The 20,672-nt window shown below is 41.1% G+C and overlaps 1 protein-coding gene across 3 annotated transcripts in view; it reads right to left on the bottom strand.

Annotated features, from left to right (window-relative positions):
* The window catches only part of EML1 (EMAP like 1), a 183,965-nt gene that overhangs the window by 50,470 nt on the left and 112,823 nt on the right, over positions 1-20,672 (bottom strand). For 2 of the 3 annotated variants that reach the window (XM_034768148.1, XM_034768147.1), the window contains exons 3-6: positions 18,770-18,835; positions 12,711-12,843; positions 3,050-3,184; positions 1,054-1,082 (exon numbers count right to left, since the gene is read on the bottom strand). In XM_034768148.1, the coding sequence (XP_034624039.1) occupies positions 1,054-1,082; positions 3,050-3,184; positions 12,711-12,843; positions 18,770-18,835 (363 nt within the window). The remainder of the gene's footprint in view (positions 1-1,053; positions 1,083-3,049; positions 3,185-12,710; positions 12,844-18,769; positions 18,836-20,672) is intronic. The other variant, XM_034768149.1, reaches the window with a different exon arrangement.

Genomic DNA, 20,672 nt, shown 5'->3' on the forward strand with positions numbered 1-20,672 from the left:
TTTCCATGAAAGTGAAAAAGAAAAAGTTACTACGTGACAAAATTATAAATGTAGCATATCAGAAGCTATTTTCTTGTTCAAGAGCTTAAGTGTCCATGAGAGGGAATTGGGCTGTGATGCAGAGAAGCAATAAGTACATGAGTAGTCCCAGTGAAATCAACAAGACTACTTAAGTGCCTGATGTGAGGCACAGGCTTATGTGCTTTGCTGGGGGGGCCTTGATTATCAGCTCAAGAAACAGACATCCTCCATCTTTAATTTAAATTATGATTATAGTCTGAAAAGTAACTATAAAAACATCACATGCTGAACCAGCAAATTTGTTTTCAGTGTGCATTCCATCACATTTGCTTATTCCAATGACAAAGTAAGTTTTTACTACTTTTTACTTTTGCTTGGCTCTGCAGAACCAACAGGGAAGCCAGCTGTACTCTATTTTGTGTCACATGCCATCAACAGGATTGATCGTAAAGTTTTAATGGCAGAGGCAAATAAACTCTGTCCTTATTTAAATTTAGAATGTAGCCTACAGAATCTTATTGATGGTGATAATGCATGAGCAGGAAAGAAAAGAACATTGACTTTCAAGTCAAAAGATGAGCTTCCAGCTTCAGTTAGAAAAACAATATTGCTATTGGTAACTTGGCAATTTTGCTCAGGAAAGAACTGAGACATAAATATGAAATCTCTTAATTGCATTTGCTCATTTTTATGAGTAGAATCACACTTAAAATATTGTATAATGCAGAGAGCCATAGTCTGAGCTTCACATATACTTCAACCCACAAAAACCTTAATCCTGAACAGGAATATCTCTATTGGGTAAGAAGGTAGTTTCTATTTTCATGGCTTTTTATTCTTGGCCTTCTTGCCAAAAAGGATTCCAGTCGCAATGCAGACACATTGGCCAATAGGAAGTAGGCCACCAGTGGCCTGTAAGTGAAAGGCTCTGAATCCTAATGCCGATTTCCCTGATAAATCACTGTACAATAAAAAATGCATCAGCATGCAAGTTATCTCTTTAGAAATGGAGAAAAATAAAACAGAACCTACCTGCACTGAACATTGGTTCCTTGGGTTTGCTGTGAAAATAATCAAGGAGTTTTCTTGTAAAGTTTGCCATGCACACAACACTTTTCATATGGCATAGTAATAGTTCATATAATTTTATAAAATCAATTAATTAAAAACCACATACAACATGTGGACATGGTAAAAATAACATTTTCCTTGTGGTACCCTACTCACAGATACCAAAACTTTTTTCACATTTCTAATACAACCATTTTCACATCCCTGGGATCCCAGCCTCTCTCCAACTAGACGTCAAGTTTTTTCCTTTGAAAATCTAATCCAACCATGGCAGACGTTAAGTATTTCTAGCACCTACAGTATCCCATCATTATTTTGCTCATTGGCCACCAATGCTTGTTAGTCCAAAACCAGTGTACAACTACACCAAAAAATAAAAATATTATATTTTTTAAAGAGTATCTGTATATCAATGTGACAGAAGGCCTGGGCATCTGTCCATAATTCACAGTTCATTGACAACAGAAAAAACATAACTGGGGGAGTATTTAAGTATTTATGTACCCTGTCCATAAGTGGGCACAGCCAGCCAAACTCATCTGTGAAAGGTGATATCTGAGCTAGGTCGGTAAGCCTTTGAAAGGCAACTACCAATCATTGTTAAGTGTTTCCTCTTCTTCAGTGGATCATCTCCCGGAAGGTGGAGATTAAAGCTATTGACAAACCCTATTGTGTGTGTGTGTGTCTTCAGCAAACTATTTGGGAAAATTCAGGAGGGGATTTAATAAGCATGTCTGTGGGGGACAAGAAAGGAGTTGCTATCTAGACACTAAGTGCAATGCTGACAAAGGGACCAAAGTGGTCAGAGAGAGGGGATTGCTTTGAAGAGATGTAAGCTATTTTGTTTTCTTCTCTCCCCCCCCCCCCTTCTGTAATTCACTGCGCTGTGCCATGATTGTTGGTAAACCATTTGTATTGAAAAGCCACTATGGAGTTAAGGAAAGTAGGGAAAGGAAGGAGTGCAAAATGGCAATATTTACTGAAACCGCTTCCATAGAAAGCTAATCTTTCATGCAGAACATGTTGTGATCAACAAAACCATCAGCTCTTAGTCAAATCTGATAACCTACAGTAGCAATGGATCTGAGTGGTAAATCTGTTCATTATTGATTAAGGCATCATCACAGTGCCACCAAGAGGATCCAAGTTGGTTGGATCCTTCTTTTTAGCCTGGAATCTCTGTTTGTTTAATTTTAAAAATGGCCTATGTCCAATGGCCTATGTTATTACCATGTGTGTGCACAGAGTTTATGAGCTACATGATTATTTATCTAGAAGGAATCAAAGAAATAAGGAAAACAGGACAACATTTCCAAAACAGAGTTTACATGCTTCCTCTACAAAAGTTAGTATATATTTCCCTAAAATAAATATAGAAACTTCAGTTGTGCTAGACAGAGTTTTGTGCCAAACCTGGAAACTAAAATCAGATTTTAAAGTATGAAACAGAGATTGTAGTCCTGCTTTACATGCAAATCTCAACACAATCTTAACTATGGAGACATTACCAAATGCCTCCATAATGAGTATGAACAGTCACTTTAAAAATCTGCTAACGTATCAGCAGAGGGAAGACATGATGCCCTAGACAAGTGACTGCATTATCCAAAGAGAAAAATTACGAGAAGTAACATGAAGGAGTCCAACAACATACTGGAAAGAAGGATTAATAACTCTAAGCTTTTTTGGCATTACTGTATGCAACTCAACATTTTCACGTGGCTCATGGCTTGGAATACAATAAGGCAAACAAAATGTGTAATCTCATCTTGAAAAAGTGTTTAGATGACAGAGTACTTTAAAACTATCCTCTGTTCAATACACAATAGGCATCTCATGTCTGATTGCTGTATCATCAGAAAATCCAACCTTTCAATAGTTGCTTATTTAAAATTAGTAACTTCATTATTAGGGCAGTCAGCATGGGGAAGAGGGAAACATTAAAAACATCACATACTTCTCACTGTTCTTTTTACCACTAGAAGAACTGCTGGTGGATCCAGTGCGATTGCGGCTGCTTTTGGAATCTCCATAGCTTTCCCTTCGACCTCCTGGGGATACACGTTCAGCTGAGCTGGTTCTTTTGACAGTACTAACAAAAAAGGGAGTACATTATACAGCAGTACATATAAAAGTATTTTATTACAAAAAGATTTTGATAAATACCTCAGAAAGTTTAATTGAACTTTTATTTCTAAGAGCATTAACATAACTATTTAACAAATTATTTTCTAGAACAGATAATGATTTAGGTTACTAAGAACTGAACTGCACCAGTCGGACTATTTTGCTGGGTATCTACTGCAATGGAGATTAACATGGCTGCCTTTTTGCTTATTTTTCAGTCTACAAGAGGTGCTATACTAGTATCACTGATGCTAGTTGGAATATCCACTGCTCAGGTATATGCAATACATAGACTTCTGAAGCAGAATATCAGAGAGGTCACACTTACAATTTTTGTACATCAGTCCAAACTATCTAAATTTAGAGAATGGAGTGATAGATTTAAAAAGAAAGTATAACGTGACATTCCTAGCCATATTACACATAATTCTCAAAGTAGGTCAGATTTTGAGCACTAAGCTGACCATGTCTTTTCATATCCATTCAGTCTTTAATTCAGTATCAAATACTCTATCCTGTACTTTCAAGCCAGTTTTAATATACCCAAAGGTAATGAGTAAACTGAGACCTCTTAAATATTTCTGCAGTTTCAGTCATTATCTTATCAATATGTGACACTTCTACTTACATTTATGAAAAAAATACATAGATCCTAAAAAGATCTTTTTCCCTTTTCTTCTGTGAGGGAGTTCTCAGAGGGCTAATTTCCCCTTCCAACCTTCCTCCAAACATCTCTACCAGGAGGGTTCTGTCTTTAGTTAGACAGAAGACTCAACCATAAACAGTTGTAGTAACTAGTGAAATAGATTGGCCACTTAAGACTTTATATTGAAAGGGGGAGAGAGATTACTGTGGTCACTTCACCAACTTGCCAGACCTGAACCACTATTCTTTAGCTGCTAAGTTGCTATCTAACCAAGCACTACTCTGAAAGAATGTCTCCATTTTAAGTTCTACACAGTCAGAAACATTAGATGCATCCTGGAAAGCTTTATGTCAGCTACCATATTCTCTCTTTTGGAGCACCTGATGGTGGTATAAATTGTTTTGGATGCATTCTGATACAAAACCCAACCAAAATGTAAATTATTAAGTTTAAATAAGAATATTCTTTTGGGTGATGAAATAACACTGAAAATATGTGGGTTGCTAAGCTGCATAGGTAGGTGGGAAAAATAAATTGCCAACAAGGAAGTGATGGTAGTAAGGGATTAAATCTTGCTTTCGCTTCAGAAACCAGTACGTTTTAGGCTGGCCCTGGGTGAAAGGGATACAGGAAGAACACTCAGAGCAAGATCCTCCAACCAATTAGATAAAATATTGGCAGCCAGAACATAATGAAAACATTTTAATGTATAATGTAGTCTATTTTAATGTTTCTCCAATTACAAACTACGGCCCTGATCCTGAAAACATTTACTCTTATGAGTGCCTCTACTTGCATGAGTTGCCCACTGAACTCCATTATACCAGTGCATAAAATTAAGCATCTGTTTGTAGGATCAGGGCCTATCTTTTGTATTATGTTCACTAGCTATGGAATGAAAAGGTAACATCGCTTTAAAAATGCAACTTGTTGCATTAATATTAGATAATTAGTAAGTTACAGAGCACATTTTAATCTCACTTTAAATGTCAAAAACTTAGCAACAAATATTAAATAACTTCACTGCTGTCCACAACACAAAATGCTGTCTTCTTTCTGGAGAAAGAAATCATTTTAAAAGTATATCAACATGGAAGGACAAAAACAATTTTCTTAAATAAAAATATTTTACAATTCATATTTTACCATTAATGTTAATGTTTGAATATGCCTTTAAATATATGAATACAATTTCACTTGTAAAGTTCTTAAGCTCATCCTGAAAACAAAAAATTACAAGGACAAGAGAAAATTACAAGGACAAGAGAATTGAAATTAAGAATGCTTTCTTTTAACTAAAGCATTGTCTTCAGTTAAAAAATGTGTGGCAACTTGAGAAGCTTGAACCTTATTCTCAGAAAAGTTCCATATAAAACTGATGGCTAAATATGACACTGCTATTGACTAGCACAGGGGTGGGCAAACTTTTTGGCCCGAGGACCACATCTGGGTGGGGAAATTGCATGCAGGGCCATGAATGTAGGGCTGAGGCAGGGGATTGGGGTGCGGGAGGGAGTGCAGGGTGTGGGAGGGGGTGCTGTGTGCAGGAAGGGGCTCAGGGCAAGGGGTTGGGGCACAGGAGGAGTGCGGGGTGTACGAGGGGGCTCAGGGCAGGGGGTAGGAGTACAGGAAGGGTGCGGAGTGTGGGAGGGGCTCAGGGCAGGGGGTTGGGGACTCAGGGCAGGGGGTTGCGGTGCAGGAGGGGTGCAGGATGCGGCAGGGGCTCAGGGCAGGGAGTTGGGGTACAGGAGGGGTGCAGGGTACGGCTGAGAGTTCGGGTGCAGGCAGGGTGTGGCAGGCGGCTCAGGATAGGGAGTTGGGGTGTGGGGTGCAGGAGGGGTTCAGGGTGCGGGCTCCAGCCCGGCGCCGCTTACCTGGAGCAGCTCCAGCATGGCAGTGGCGCACATTGGGACCAGGACAGGCTCCCTGACTGCCTGCCCTAGCCTCGTGCCACGCCGCTACCAGAAGCAGCCCGGCATCACGTCCCTACGGCCCTTGGGGGGGAGGGGCAGAGGGCTCCACGCATTGCTCTTGCCTGTGGGTACCTCCCCCAAAACTCCCATTGGCCACGGTTCCCAGTTCCCGGCCAATGGGAGCTGCGGGGGGAGGAGGGTGCTGGCAGGCGAGGGCAGTGCACAGAGCCTTCTGCGCCCGCCCCCAGGGGCCGCAGGGACGTGGTGTTGCCCGCTTCTGCGAGCGGCGCGGGGCCCGCTGCGCCATGGGGGTGGCAGTCCCGTGGGCCGGATCCAAAGCCCTGATGGGCTGGATACAGCCTGTGGGCCGTAGTTCGCCCACCCCTGGATTAGTACTATTTCATCAGTTATGACACAGTATGTTAGACATTAATACTGACACATGCATGCTAATACATCTTTGTGCATCCTTAATTATGATTATGTGCCAAATTCTAACCTCAATTACACCTCTGAATAGAAAATAAGGGAAAACTACAAGAAAAATAAGAGACAACGCTCTATTTTAAGGGATATTTCAGGGAAACACCATTGCCTTTAGCATATCATGTATTTTTCTCTCTCAAGTGGATATTTCTACTGCCCTCAAATATAGAATGAAATTGTCATAAGCTTCAATTTAATGTTTAAAGTATTACTTAACAGTTTTAATACATTTAAATACATCTTAAAATAAGGGATGAATGGTCACCGAAAGGGATAAATCAATGAAATAAAGGATGGTCCCTTAAAATAAGGGACCGGTGGTCACCCTACCTCTGAAACCTCTATTATTTTATAGGACCCAAGAAAGAGCTAGGCATTTCACAAGAACATGGTCCTGGCGTCATTGAATTTACAATTTAGATTTTAGCCTTGACACAATGAGCAATAGTGACAGGCAGTAGGGAAGTGAAGAGGCAAGAAAAGATAAGGGTTTTGGCAACACCATCATACTGTTAAATCAATTTAAGCATGCACATATTTTGGTAGGTATAATACCGTATTTTTATATAATTAAAAACTAAGATGCTACAGTGAACACTATTGACATGCTTATTCTGGACACAGCAGACATACTGATACTTCAAGTGGAATTTAAATGAGAAGCATAAGGATCACAGAAACTAGGACACTGATTTATAGGGGTGTACAAGAATAATTGAGTCCAGAATTTGGCCTTCATAATTAATCTGAAGAAAAGGTAGTTTTTAATGGTGCAACACCAGGACAAAAAGTTTGACTTACAATACTTAGAAACAAGCTGCAATAAGCAATTATGTTTGAAGGAATTTGCATTATGAAAAATCATCACTATAATTGAGATAATGTTAGCACGAAAAGTAGAGGTACCATTACTGAGTTAATTACTTTATAAAAGTTCTGGTGCATTTAAACACATTGGTTATGAATATATGTTGCAAAATTTATTTCTGAGAATACTAAAGATTGTAATAGTTACTACAATTATGTATTATGATATAAACACCAGCGCTAAAATAACCCCCCTGCACAGACTGAGCTATGATAGAAGGGAAAACCTACTGAACTATGACACTACAATACTACTAAGAATCCCTCACCTTACAGTAGTTTTTTTCAGTTTGCATGCATTGAGAAGACTCACAGACCTGTTTAATCCATGACTGAGAGGTGCATAAACAAAGCAGAATAAAAGTGAATACAACAAGTGTGGAAGCAAGACACATTTAAAATAAACTTACAATTAAAGACACACATGACTGCACATTCAAGATATGAAAATACATGCAAGAATGAAGTACCATGGATTTTATTGGCTCCTCAGTCAGATGTGTGGTCAGTTCAAAATACGTATTTAAAGTCCAGCAATATATCTATGCATGACAAGAATGCTTAGCAATACTATATATATGTTGCCCATCTCCGCAGCTTCAACAAACAGCCTAAGTTCTTTTAAAAATCAGTGGATATCAAACAAAATGGATAATATCAAGCTAGAGAACAAGATGCTATTACTACTAGCCTAGCAAGGATAAGCATAAGAATTTAAATCGCCACACATATATACAATGCAATGGTGCGGTAATGGTATAAATATTTAGGATGGTTGCATTGATCTGATGAAATCACAAGTGAGATAAACAAGGCAATGAAAGTCTATGGCAGTAAAGCCTTTACAGCATATTATCTTACATGAAACTATTTTACAGATATTTGAGAGGGTTTAAACACACTGAAGTAATTTTTAGTATCCTTATACTAGGAAAACAAGGTATTGTATATTTACCATAAGTAATACCAATACCCCAGGGGTCTTGTGTTATGAGAAGGAGTAAATCTGCAGCCAGGCGATTTGCCTCAACCTCCCACTCCGCCATAAACGTCTCCCCCTTACTCTCTCAGATACTATGGAGCACACAGCAAGCAGTAATAACAATGGGAATTAATGGACACAAATCTGACATCAGGAATCATAATACTCAAAAACCAGTGGGAGAACACTTTAACCTGTCTGGTCATTCTATGACAGACCTGCGGGTGGCTATTTTACAACAGAAAAACTTCAAAAACAGACTCCAACGAGAGACTGCTGAACTGGAATTGATATGCAAACTAGATACAATCAACTCAGGATTGAATTAGGACTGGGAATGGCTGAGCCATTACAAACATTGAATTTATCTCCCCTTGTAAGTATTCTCACACTTCTTATCAAACTGTCTGTACTGGGCTAGCTTGATTATCACTTCAAAAGTTTTTTTTCTCTTACTTAATTGGCCTCTCAGAGTTGGTAAGACAACTCCCACCTGTTCATGCTCTCTGTATGTGTGTATATATATCTCCTCAATATATGTTTCACTCTATATACATCCGAAGAAGTGGGCTGTAGTCCACGAAAGCTTATGCTCTAATAAATTTGTTAGTCTCTAAGGTGCCACAAGTACTCCTGTTCTTTTTGCGGATACAGACTAACACGGCTGCTACTCTGAAACCTGTCAAAATGGGAATATTGGTTGCGCTGAGGTCTAACCTAGTCAACAAACAGCACCAGTTTTTAAACATCCAAAGGCACATTCTACCACCATTCTGAACTTGCTCAGCCTATAGTTGAACTGCTCCTTACTACTGTTCAGACTGCCTGTGTATGGCTTCATGAGCCATGGGAGCAAGGGGTAGGCTGGGTCTCTAAGGATAACTATTGGCATTTCAATATCCCCAACAGTAATTTTCTGGTCGGGGAAGTAAGTCCCTTCTTGCAGCTGCTCAAACAGCCCAGAGTTCCTAAAGATGCGAGCATCATACACCTTTCCCGGCCATCCCACGTTTATGTCGGTGAAACGTCCCTTGTGATCCACCAGTGCTTGCAGCACCATTGAGAAGTACCCCTTGAAGTTTATGTACTGGTTGGCAAGGTGATCCAGTGCCAAGATAGGGATATGCGTTCCGTCTATTGCCTCACCACAGTTAGGGAAACCCATTGCAGTAAAGCCATCCACTATGACCTGCACATTTCCCAGAGTCACTACCCTTGATAGCAGAACATTAGTGACTGCATTGGCTACTTGAAGCACAGCAGTCCCCACAGTAGATTTGCCCACTCCAAATTGATTCCCGACTGACCAGTAGCAGTCAGGCGTTGCAAGTTTCCACAGGGCTATTGCCACTCACTTCTCAACTGTCAGGGCAGCTCTCATCTTGGTATTCCTGTACTTCAGGGCGGGGGAAAGAAACTCAGAGAGTTCCAGGAAAGTGGTCTTATGCATGCAAAAGTTTCGCAGCCACTGGGAATCATCCCACACCTGCAACACTATGCAGTCCCACCAGTCTGTGCTTGTTTGCCGGGCCCAGAATCAGTGTTTCACTGTATCAACAAGCCCCACTGCTGCCATGATGTCCCAATTGCCACATCCCATGCTTTCAGGAACGTCTGTGTCCATGTCCTCCTCACAATTGTCCTCGTGCTGCTGTCTCTTAGCCAGGTTCTGCACATACTGCAGTATAATGCACAAGGTGTTTACAATGCTCGCAACAGCAGCGGTGAGCTGAGCGGGCTCCATGCTTGCCGTGCTATGGCGACTGCACAGGTAACCCAGGAAAAAAGGCGCAAAATAATTGTCTGCAGCTGCTTTCACGGAGGGAGGGAGGGAGGGAAGGAGAGAGGGAGGGAAGGGAGAATCATAGAATCATAGAATCATAGAATATCAGAGTTGGAAGGGACCTCAAGAGGTCATCTAGTCCAACCCCCTGCTCAAAGCAGGACCAATTCCCAGCTAAATCATCCCAGCCAGGGCTTTGTCAAGCCGGGCCTTAAAAACCTCCAAGGAAGGAGACTCCACCACCTCCCTAGGTAACGCATTCCAGTGTTTCACCACCCTCCTAGTGAAATAGTTTTTCCTGATATCCAACCTGGACCTCCCCCACTGCAACTTGAGACCATTGCTCCTTGTTCTGTCATCTGCCACCACTGAGAACAGCCGAGCTCCATCCTCTTTGGAACCCCCCTTCAGGTAGTTGAAGGCTGCTATCAAATCCCCCCTCATTCTTCTCTTCTGGAGACTAAACAATCCCAGTTCTCTCAGCCTCTCCTCATAAGTCATGTGCTCCAGACCCCTAATCATTTTTGTTGCCCTCCGCTGGACTCTTTCCAATTTTTCCACATCCTTCTTGTAGTGTGGGGCCCAAAACTGGACACAGTATTCCAGATGAGGCCTCACCAATGTCGAATAAAGGGGAACGATCACGTTCCTCGATCTGCTGGCAATGCCCCTACTTATACAGCCCAAAATGCCGTTAGCCTTCTTGGCAACAAGAGCACACTGTTGACTCATATCCAGCTTCTCGTCCACTGTGACCCCTAGGTCCTTTTCAGCAGAACTGCTACCTAGCCTTTCGGTCCCTAGTCTGTAGCAGTGCATGGGATTCTTCCGTCCTAAGTGCAGGACTCTGCACTTGTCCTTGTTGAACCTCATCAGGTTTTTTTCTGCCCAATCCTCTAATTTGTCTAGGTCCCTCTGTATCCGATCCCTACCCTCTAGTGTATCTACCACGCCTCCTAGTTTAGTGTCATCTGCAAACTTGCTGAGAGTGCAGTCCACACCATCCTCCAGATCATTAATAAAGATATTATTAATGAGACTGACGACATGTACCCAAAACCCACCCGCGACAATGTTTTAGCCCCATCACGCATTGGGAGCTTAACCCAGAATTCCAGTGGGCAGCGGAGACTGTGGGAACTGTGAGATAGCTTCCCACAGTGCACAGTGAGTCAATGCTAGCCACGGTAGTGAGGAGGCACTCCGCTGACTTAATGCGCTTAGTGGGGACATACACAATTGACTGTATAAAATCGATTTCTAAAAATCGACTTCTATAAAATCGACCTAATTTTCATAGTGTAGACATACCCTTAGAGGCAGAGCATGAAATAACACCCTACGTGTACATCTGAAGTGTGTTAATACTCATATGCTGCATTTTATTTTGCAATTACTATGTGCAACAACTCTTCTTTACTAGTGCTAGGGAAAGGAATTATGATGAATAAAATTAAACACTCTAAAAATGCAGTATATACAAATCGGTGTTACTTTACTTCTGAGACACTAAAAACAGTTTTCCCTTTTTAAAATAGGTTCTCACCTACTTTTAAACATTCTGATGACATTTCACCCATTTAAATTTATCTTGCCTTCCCATCAGCAGGGCTGGTTCAAACAATACTGCTGAACCTGCAACTGCACTGAGCCCCCAGGTCATAGAGGTCAGCTCCATCTCAGGTAGGTAGAAACAACAGCGTGATGTTTACTGATTCTATCACTGTGTGGTGTAGAGTATAAGCCGCTTTGTTCTGAGAGCTTTGTGGTCACAATAACTTGAGCATTCTGGGTAATCAGCAACACTCCCCTTTCATCATGTCACTAGCTGGTTTCCATCATAACACATCATTGGTTTCTACCTCATGTTTAATGTAAAATCTGTATCCTCTACAAACACAAGTAATTTCTGGACACATTGCTATTCTTATCTCTACAATCTCCCTTCCACAGACTGATAGTACTACTACCACCCAAAGCTGGTTTGGCATTCAAGGTAGGGGAATGTAGAAGGAAAAATCAATCATACACAGAATCTTATCTTTTGCACCAGGGGGCATAACAGACTGGCTCTGTAGTGCATCTCTGGTTTGCTCAAATTGAACCTGTTCCACCCACTCCACTAAGTTTCCCAGAGCTTGGCTATGCAAAGGAATACACAAATATGAAGCATACTAATTTTTAAACTACACCCAAGACATTTAAGGAATTTTTTAAAGGGACCTAAATACATGTTAATAGTAAAAAGTCAGAGCAGGGTTTCTTTCACTGGTATAAGAGTTTGCTAGATGTGGTTTGAAATAAGTGAATTTCCTTGTACAACACAGCAAATTAGATTTCTACATAAAATAATTGTACTGAGAAAAAGTGACCAATAGCATTATACGACTGTCACGGGACCACATGCCTTCCCCAGATTTTGTTTCTTCTATTGTCTAAAACAAAGAACCCTGGTATTACTTTTCAGAACGTGTTCTAAAATCCAAAGCAAAAATTTCCTACTCTTAATCTACTAGACTGCAGAATCAAGAAAGAAACACATAAATAATAGACTAATCATTGTGTATTTCTATGGTATTTACTGCAATAACTTTAGGCCTGATTAATTAACTTGGTATGAATAGAAAGATGTTGTAAGTATTTTTACAAGATTTTAACTGTAAATCACTTTAAATTATCTAAACCATTGCTTTGAAAGTGTTATCTAAAGAGAGAAAAACTGCACATTCATGCTCTTATAAAAGCGTAACAATGACATTTACTACTTTCTCAATTAATTTAATAACCTTACACATATTTCAAGTTTTTCCGTACCTCTTTGTTGCTGGTGACATAGTTTCCTTCCTGGTTCCTGATGGGGAAGGTAGAGAGCCACTTGGTTTCTTTGGTAACACGGTTCCATTATTAACAGTTGTCCTTAATGGCAGTGTTTGTACCAACGGTCTAGCTGTAAGACAAGCAGATGGTAAAATCACAGCTTGCACTGAAAAGGTCACTTTTTATTTCTGCAGACAACAAAAAAGGTTACACACATTTCACACATGCTTTTGAAGTGTTAACTTTGTTTCAATAAAGTAGGGATTAAAAATTAAACAGGGACAAATTAACTAAACTTCAGCCATAGCCCTATTTATTGTAAGGAAATCATTTTGGAATAGGCTTCCTATAAGAATTTAAACTGCATATTAAACTAGTAACAAGTTACAGCTTGAATAATTTATTGCATTCAGAAATCTCTCATTACAATAAGCCTGTAGTCACATTTCTGAAATTTCACTTGCTAAATCTCAGCTACAAGGGGTAAATCATTTTTATTGTTAAACATATTCATAATGACATCAGTGAAATAACCTTTGTACTGCTTAAGGGCCTAATTCTGCAACTCTACTCATTTTGAGAGCTACTGGAGTACAATGGGATTGCTTACATGAGCAACCCTAAATCACCCCACTCTCCAAAAAAATAAATCCACTTCCCTTCTAGAGCATGTTCAACGTAGCACCAGAAAGAAAGGCGAACAGCCTTCTGAGCGGCCTGTGTTCTTCAATAAAGAAGCTATACACTGTTGCTTATGCAACAAGCTTTCCAAGGTCTATATCAGGGGTTCTCAAATTGGGGGTCATGACTCCTCAGGGTTATTATGTGGGGGTTGCGAACTGTCAGTGTCCACCCCAAAACCTGTTTTGCCTCCAGCATTTATAATAGTGTTAAATATAAAAAATGTGTTTTTAATTTGTAAGGGGGGGTTGCACTCATAGGTTTGCTGTCTGAAAGGGGTCACCAATACAAAAGTCTGAGAACCACTGGTCTATATACTGCATTAAAAACTTGCTTTTAAGTATGTGGCTTTATGATCGAGAACCCAGCAAACAGAGTAGATATATATGTTATATATTTTTCAAGTGAGAAAATGCCATTGGAATCAATAGAACATGGAGATGTTCTACTCTCATGTCATCTTAACAAAAAAAAACACAATATAGAAAAATAAATTAGGTACACACCATATGCATAATTAATTTTGGAACAGTTTTTATCAAAGATTTTCATTCAAATCAACCATATGTTAGTTAACAAACAATGGTTAAGGCTGTGAACAATAGAAAATATAAAGATAAGGAAATACTGTTAGAAAAAGTGTTTTGAAACAGGATCTTTTAATTCCACGGCTGGATTTTGAACGGCTTCTCTTAATTTACGTAAATAATTAACAAATATGAACTTAGTAACTTTCTTCATGTATTTATATCAGCTGCTTTCAACATAGCTAGTTTTCTCTATCTACAGAAAAAAAGCAAAGAACTGCAACGTTCATAGAGCTATCTGAACTTTGATGGAACTTTACCTTCCATAACTTCTGCTACAAATTACTTCAAGTTCTTCCTTACTTGGGGTCTTCCTAACTGTGAGGAGAGTGGAGCTACTGGCCGGGCTAGGTCATCTCCATCCACCTTTCTAAAGGTAACAAAGTCTTTGGGTTTAGAGAAAGACACTAACCAAAAGAAGGCATCTTCAGGAGAAGTGTGATTCAGGAGGCATTCTCTTCCCTCTAAAATTAGTATTTAACCAATACCTCAGTTTGATATTACAAGGTGCATTACTATTGGAGATACCATCTCTCAGCAAAGCTATAAAACCCAGGTTCTAATCAACTGTTATCATTAAAAGATCCAATTATTAATAATTATTATTACTATTATTATTACAAGACCAGAAATGTAACTTCAATCTCCTTGCAAAATTCTAGTTCTGAAAATTATATTCTGCCCATTTAAATTCTCCTTCCATTTTAAATCCTGCCCTAAAATGCAGTAGAGCTAGGCTGTTTTAAACAGTTGCTGTGCTTGATGCCCATCAAATGGTTTAGGTAAATAGTTGATATATCAGTTTGTAAAGAACTTTAGAATCCATCCATACAAAAAGATGCTATATAAAATGTAAACGATCATTAAAATGCTGGAAGCAGCTAGTCCGGTAGCAAGTCTCAGCTGCTGGGCTGTTTCACAACTGGGACCCCTTTCCTGCATCCCAAAGTACACGTCCGGGAAGCCCATACGACTTCATGAGCTTTGCTCCTGTGAAGGAGCAGGGAAACTGCCGCCTGGCACAACCGGGGTTAAAGAAAACCTGTGGGCTCAGCTAGCACCGCCTTGCTATACCTGCAGGCAATGCCAGGCCTGGAGGTGGGAGAAAAGGAGGGAGCCTGGCTCAGTTGGGGGCTGTCTGACAAGGAAGCAGGAGCTCTCTGTTTGCCTGCCTGAAGGGATGGATCAGTGACCGTACAGCCAACACAGCCACTGGAGGCAAGGAAACCTTCCCCTGCAGCTAAGCCCCAACTGTGGTAGCCCCGAGACCAATGGGTTGCAGTGCTGGCCCCATACTTAATCGGGGTAGCACAGACCACATATCGTGCTTTAGACGTGAAAGCCATGCCATTATGCTCCATGAATTCCAAAACAGTGACTATGAAGCTTATGAGGATCTTCGCTCAAGTCAGGGTGCCTCAGGAGATCTTGACAGACAGCCCCCAACAGAGCCAGTCTCCTTCCTTTTCTCCCCCTCCAGGCCTGCAGGTACAGCGGAGCGTGGCTAGCTGAGCCCACAGGTTTTTTTAACACCTGCTGTGCCAGGCAGCAGTTTCTCTGCTCTTTCACACATCCTCCCCCTTATGACTCCATTTGAGGTCTGCCTCCCCTCCCCCAACTGCTCTTCACGATCCCGTGAGAAGAAGTCAACATTCAGATGGAGCTTTTGCTGTCTAGGACTTGTTGGTCCTTTGTCAAGACCTCAGTCCTCCAGTTGGGTTGTTGGTAGTCTTGTCCCCTTTCAGGGCTGAAAAGTCCAGTGCTTCAGGAGGCCAGTCTTCCTAACTGGGGCATGCAGCCCCTGGTCTCTTTGGGTTTGGTCAACTTGGTCCAGTCCTTAATAAACCCTCTTGCTGAGTTTGGTAGGGGAACCCAGTCCTGCCTCTTCCCTAAGTTCCAGGCCAAGGCCCAGTATAAAGCGGTTACGCCAATCTCTCCCCAACCCTATACTGTTTTCCTGGCCTGATTTCTATTGAGCTCCTCCTGTATACTGTTTCCCTGGTTCAACCCTAAGGTACTCTCCTCCTGAGATTCTGTGGGTGGCTTCTCCTCTGCCTGTATTGTGAGCCCCTGCTCCACTCCCAGGGACTTCTCAGCCTCTCTGGCACTCACCAGGTTACGTTTCAAACCATCTGTATTGTTTCCTTCCTTAAAGCAGGATTCCACCCCTACCCATCCCTAGCTCTCTTCTTGGAGCTGAGGTTATGAGCCATGCAGGTCATGCGCTATCTTTTTCAGGCAGGAGCTCACCTTGGCCCTCCTCTTGGAGCTGGGGTTGTGGTTCAGGCAATTAGATCTCCCTACTCCAGACAGGAATCTCCACTGGATCTCTTCTATGGAGCTGGGATAATGGTTTGGGCAAGTTGACAGAACAAGGAGCAATGGTCTCAAGTTACAGTGGGGGAGGTCTAGGTTGGATATTAGGAAACACTATTTCACTGGGAAGATGGTGAAGCACTGGAATGGGTTACTAAGGGAGGTGGTGGAATCTCCATCCTTAGATGTTTTTAAGGTCAAGCTTGACAAAGCCCTGGCTGGGATGATTTAGTTGGTGTTGGTCCTGCTTTGAACAGGGGGTTGGACTAGATGACCTCCTGAGGTCTCTTCCAACCCTAATCTTCTATGATTCTAAGTTACAAGGCTTTAGCCAGTTTCACCCTCAGGTGGGTGCCTTTTCCCAATCAGTCCTCTATCTTGGAGGATTCCGCAGGTCAGCCTTCTCCTGCTGATCTCTGCCCTGCTATGAGAGAGGAGGTGGTGTACATGCTAGTCCCCTTCTCCCAGATCATTCCCAACTGATTGGGTGAGAGGGGATTCTTACCCTGACCACTCTGCAAGGCTCCTGGTCCTGGCCCTTAAAGAAACAGTAAGTGACTTTCTCCAAATTAACACTTATTCCTGGGACCACATCCTCTCCCCCAATACGGCTTATTTCCTAGGCCTTTGCATACACCAGAAAGTTTCCAACGTTTTAAACAGCCATGTCACATGACCAGGGATGGGCTGACTGGCACCCTTATGGGGGCAGACTACCCCATCATAGATGTGCATTCTGTTTCTAGAGTAGGTACTAAGGCAGGGATCAGCAACCTTTGGCATGTGACCTGCCAGGGAAAGCACCTGGCGGGCCAGGCCAGTTTGTTTACCTGCTGCGTCCGCAGGTTCGGCCAATCGCAGCTCCCACTGGTTGCGGTTCGCTGTCCCAGGCCAATGGGGACTGCAGGAAGGGCGACCAGCACATCCCTCGGCCCACGCCGCTTCCCACAGCCCTCATTGGCCTGGAGCAGTGAAACGCAGCCAGTGGGACCAGTATGGAGCCCCACTGAAGTCAAAGGGGTTCCACATGGACATGCAGTAAATAGCAGGACTGGGGTCTTAATTTGTAAATTCTGGCCAGGGACCAATGTTTTCCTATGTGTCTGTACAATGCTTAGAATAATGGGGCCCCGAGCTTTAATAGACTACCCTGGTTTTATTTCTACAAACTAAAAGCTTTCAATCACTGCCCCATTGAACTTGGTAACTCGGTTTTGGCATTAAACCTTATTCGTTGAGGAAAGAAGTTAGTTCTTTTCTCATGCTCCTATTGGGAATGTAGATTACATCTAAAAGGTCTCAGAGGATGCTCCGAGGAAACACTGAAATGAGGAAGAGTCCTAACAGACTGACACCAATGAAACAAATCACTCTTTTAAAAGCACTAAGAAAAAAACTGCACGATTCCCGATTATACTCTGTTAACAACTCTTTCTAGCTTCTAAAACATTGGAATATGATGGTTGTAAGCTTCTCAGTCATTACTGCCTTGCAGACCTCAGGTTTTCCAACTCTGAACAAAACAAGCTTTCATATGTTTGTGCATGTTAACTGACTTTAGCCAACATGTCTGAGCACTGAAGTCCATTTTGAGTATGAAAGCCTGCAGCACATTTGACAAGAAGACAGCACTAAATTATGTGACTACCAGAACAGAAAGTATTACAGATACTAACAAAAATTGGATTTGTGCATCTTGCAATGCAAATTAGACACCAAAACAATGTTTTCTAATAACATTAAAATATAAATCTGCTCTTCATGTATTCATTTATTTTTAATATGGAAGTGCTACCTTGTAGTTGACATATGAAACCAATGTCCTGAAAACTTGTGGTCATTAATCATCCGATGGTCTTTTCATAACACCAATGTCGTGGCCATACAAATACTCACATGATTCTGTTTTGCCAAAGTTCCAATTGCAGTTTGGCTAGATGTGCTTTTGTTAACATGCTGACAAACAGCATCTGTGTTTTCATAATTGGATACATGTATAAAAACCCAAACCTATTAAAAAGTGTTGGAATGAGCTGGCTAAGTGTCTACATACCTTCCTACTTTGATGGAATCAGAATTACTCCACAGTATGTCATAAATGCTATACTGTTACCAGCTAATGGAGATTCACCTTCTAATCAAGTGGCAAGCACCTGTGCTTCTGGAGCATAAGGATCCAAGTTCTATCCCTGTTACTACTACAAAGTTAGAGTGAAAAGGGAGTGCAGTACAGCAATAATCTGGAATTCTTACGTGCTACATAATTAACTCTTTTAAAATTCTTTAATCAATCAGTTATGCACTCTGTGGCTTTTTAGTTTTATTTATTATAGTTATTCTAAATAGCTATAGCTGTCAAATAATTCAAAACATGTCAGTACTGTTAACTTGCTAGTAATTCACTCATTCATATTATAGTTTTGTCAGTTGTTATATATTTATTTTGCAAGTTCTGTTGCTTCAGGGTCTTACCTGTGGTAGCAGCACTAACATGTTTATCAGGCTCAGCAGCAGCTGCTTTTTTAGTCATACTCTGATCTATGGATTAATAGGGCTATTAAGATCACAAACAAACCAATAATTGAAAAAGGGAAAGAATAACAAACAAAAATAAAAGGCAGGAAGTCATAAAAACTCTACACAATAGGCTAATTAAGTTTTTTAAAAGCCATTAGTAAATGAAATCCTAACTGGACTAGGTAAGCAACTGAAATTTCCTTATATGTATTTTTTAACTACATGACTGAAACATCACACAAGTGCTCATACAACACTGACACAAACAATACTTGATTTTATCTTGAGCTTAGCTTCATTATGTTGTCTAAAATTGGAATTCATTAGGCTTTAAACCAAGCAAAGTTAACTATTGTGCCATGGGAAAATTTGAGCAGTCTGCAATGGTTCTAGAATCTGCTGTCCACTGCAATACCCAGTGCCAGGTCTTAAAAGTTGAGCTGTGAGTTTACCTTTCTCTCAGGTGGGCCCCAACATGACACCTCTGATTTGAATTGTTGAATATCTGCATGAAACAAGATATACTGCACTTCAAATCCTGACTGTTATGTGTCAGTCTTTTGCACGAGAGCGTTTGAGATCCAAGTTCAATTTTTTGTTAAATAATTGTGGCATTGGGGGTTAAAGGTGCAGTTGATGTGAAAAAGTTTGAGTCTCAATCAGCTTCTCATGACAAGATGTCTGTAGTTCCAGCTTTGGCCACCTCTAGTCAAATCCCTCCTGTAATGGTCACTGTTAGTCACTGCTGCTCTAAACTATCACTCTGAAGTTATTCAATTATTCCTAAAAGTGAGGTAAACTGCAATTTTAACATGCAGGAAATTGTTAAGCATTTTTTTTGCTTTTGTTTTGTTAAGCTGTTTGAGCTATGCAGTTTGTTCAAAAATAGTTTTACCTATAATTCATAAGAAAAATGTCCACCTCTGAAGTTTAGCATTTTGTCAAAACTGCTAAAAGGAACAAATTATTAAGATGCTTCTAATTCTACTTTATATCCCCGCAGAGGTATGGGGGAAGCAGACAGTGATGATGATGGTGAAATATCATGATAAAAATAAATTTTATATTAATATTTATAGTCGCACCTATTTCTGGAAATTAGCAGGAAATCACAAATATTATCAATACTTATTTCAGTAGTTTGTGATGGCCGAACAGCTCATGTTAGTTGAAGCTCTTCCTCTGCAGTATGTGGTACAAACTCCTTAGAAAGTTGCCATCATAAAGAATTATCTGCTATATTAGCATCCAGTTCTGCTCCTACCAAAGTCAATGCACCATTAACGTCAATGCAAGCAGGATTGGCTCTGTAGTTGTACTTCTTACACTGGCATGAAGCCTAAGAATAAGAACTGATCGGGCTGCAATTTGACAATAGTTACTGGCCTTTGTTTTCTCACCTCAAAGAACTTTGAATGTAAATGTAACATAGGGCTTCTTAGCCCCTCAAAAATTATGTTGGAATGGAGCTTTTTTTTTTTTTTCCTGAAGCTACTTATAGTAGTATTTACTTTATCAGATCTTAAACAGTTTCTGGCAGCAAAAGAAGCAAGGACAACAATTAGGGTTGCCAACTTTCTAACTGCACAAAACTGAACACCCTTGCCCTGCCCCACCCCTTCCTTGAGGCCCCCTTTCTCCGCCCCTTCTCTGAGGCCCCACCCCCACTCACTCCATCTCCCCTCCCTCCATCACTCACTCTCCCCCACCATCACTCACTTTCACTGGGCTGGGGTTAGGGGTTAGGGTGCAGAAGGGGGTGAGGGTTCTGGCTGGGGGTGTAGGCTCCAAGGTGTTGCCATAAATGAGGGATTCAGGGTGGAGTGTGGGAGCAGGCTCAGGGCTGAAGCAGGGGGTT

The sequence above is a fragment of the Trachemys scripta genome, chromosome 4 (assembly GCF_013100865.1).
Source record: "Trachemys scripta elegans isolate TJP31775 chromosome 4, CAS_Tse_1.0, whole genome shotgun sequence".
Classification (NCBI taxonomy): Eukaryota; Metazoa; Chordata; order Testudines; family Emydidae; genus Trachemys; species Trachemys scripta.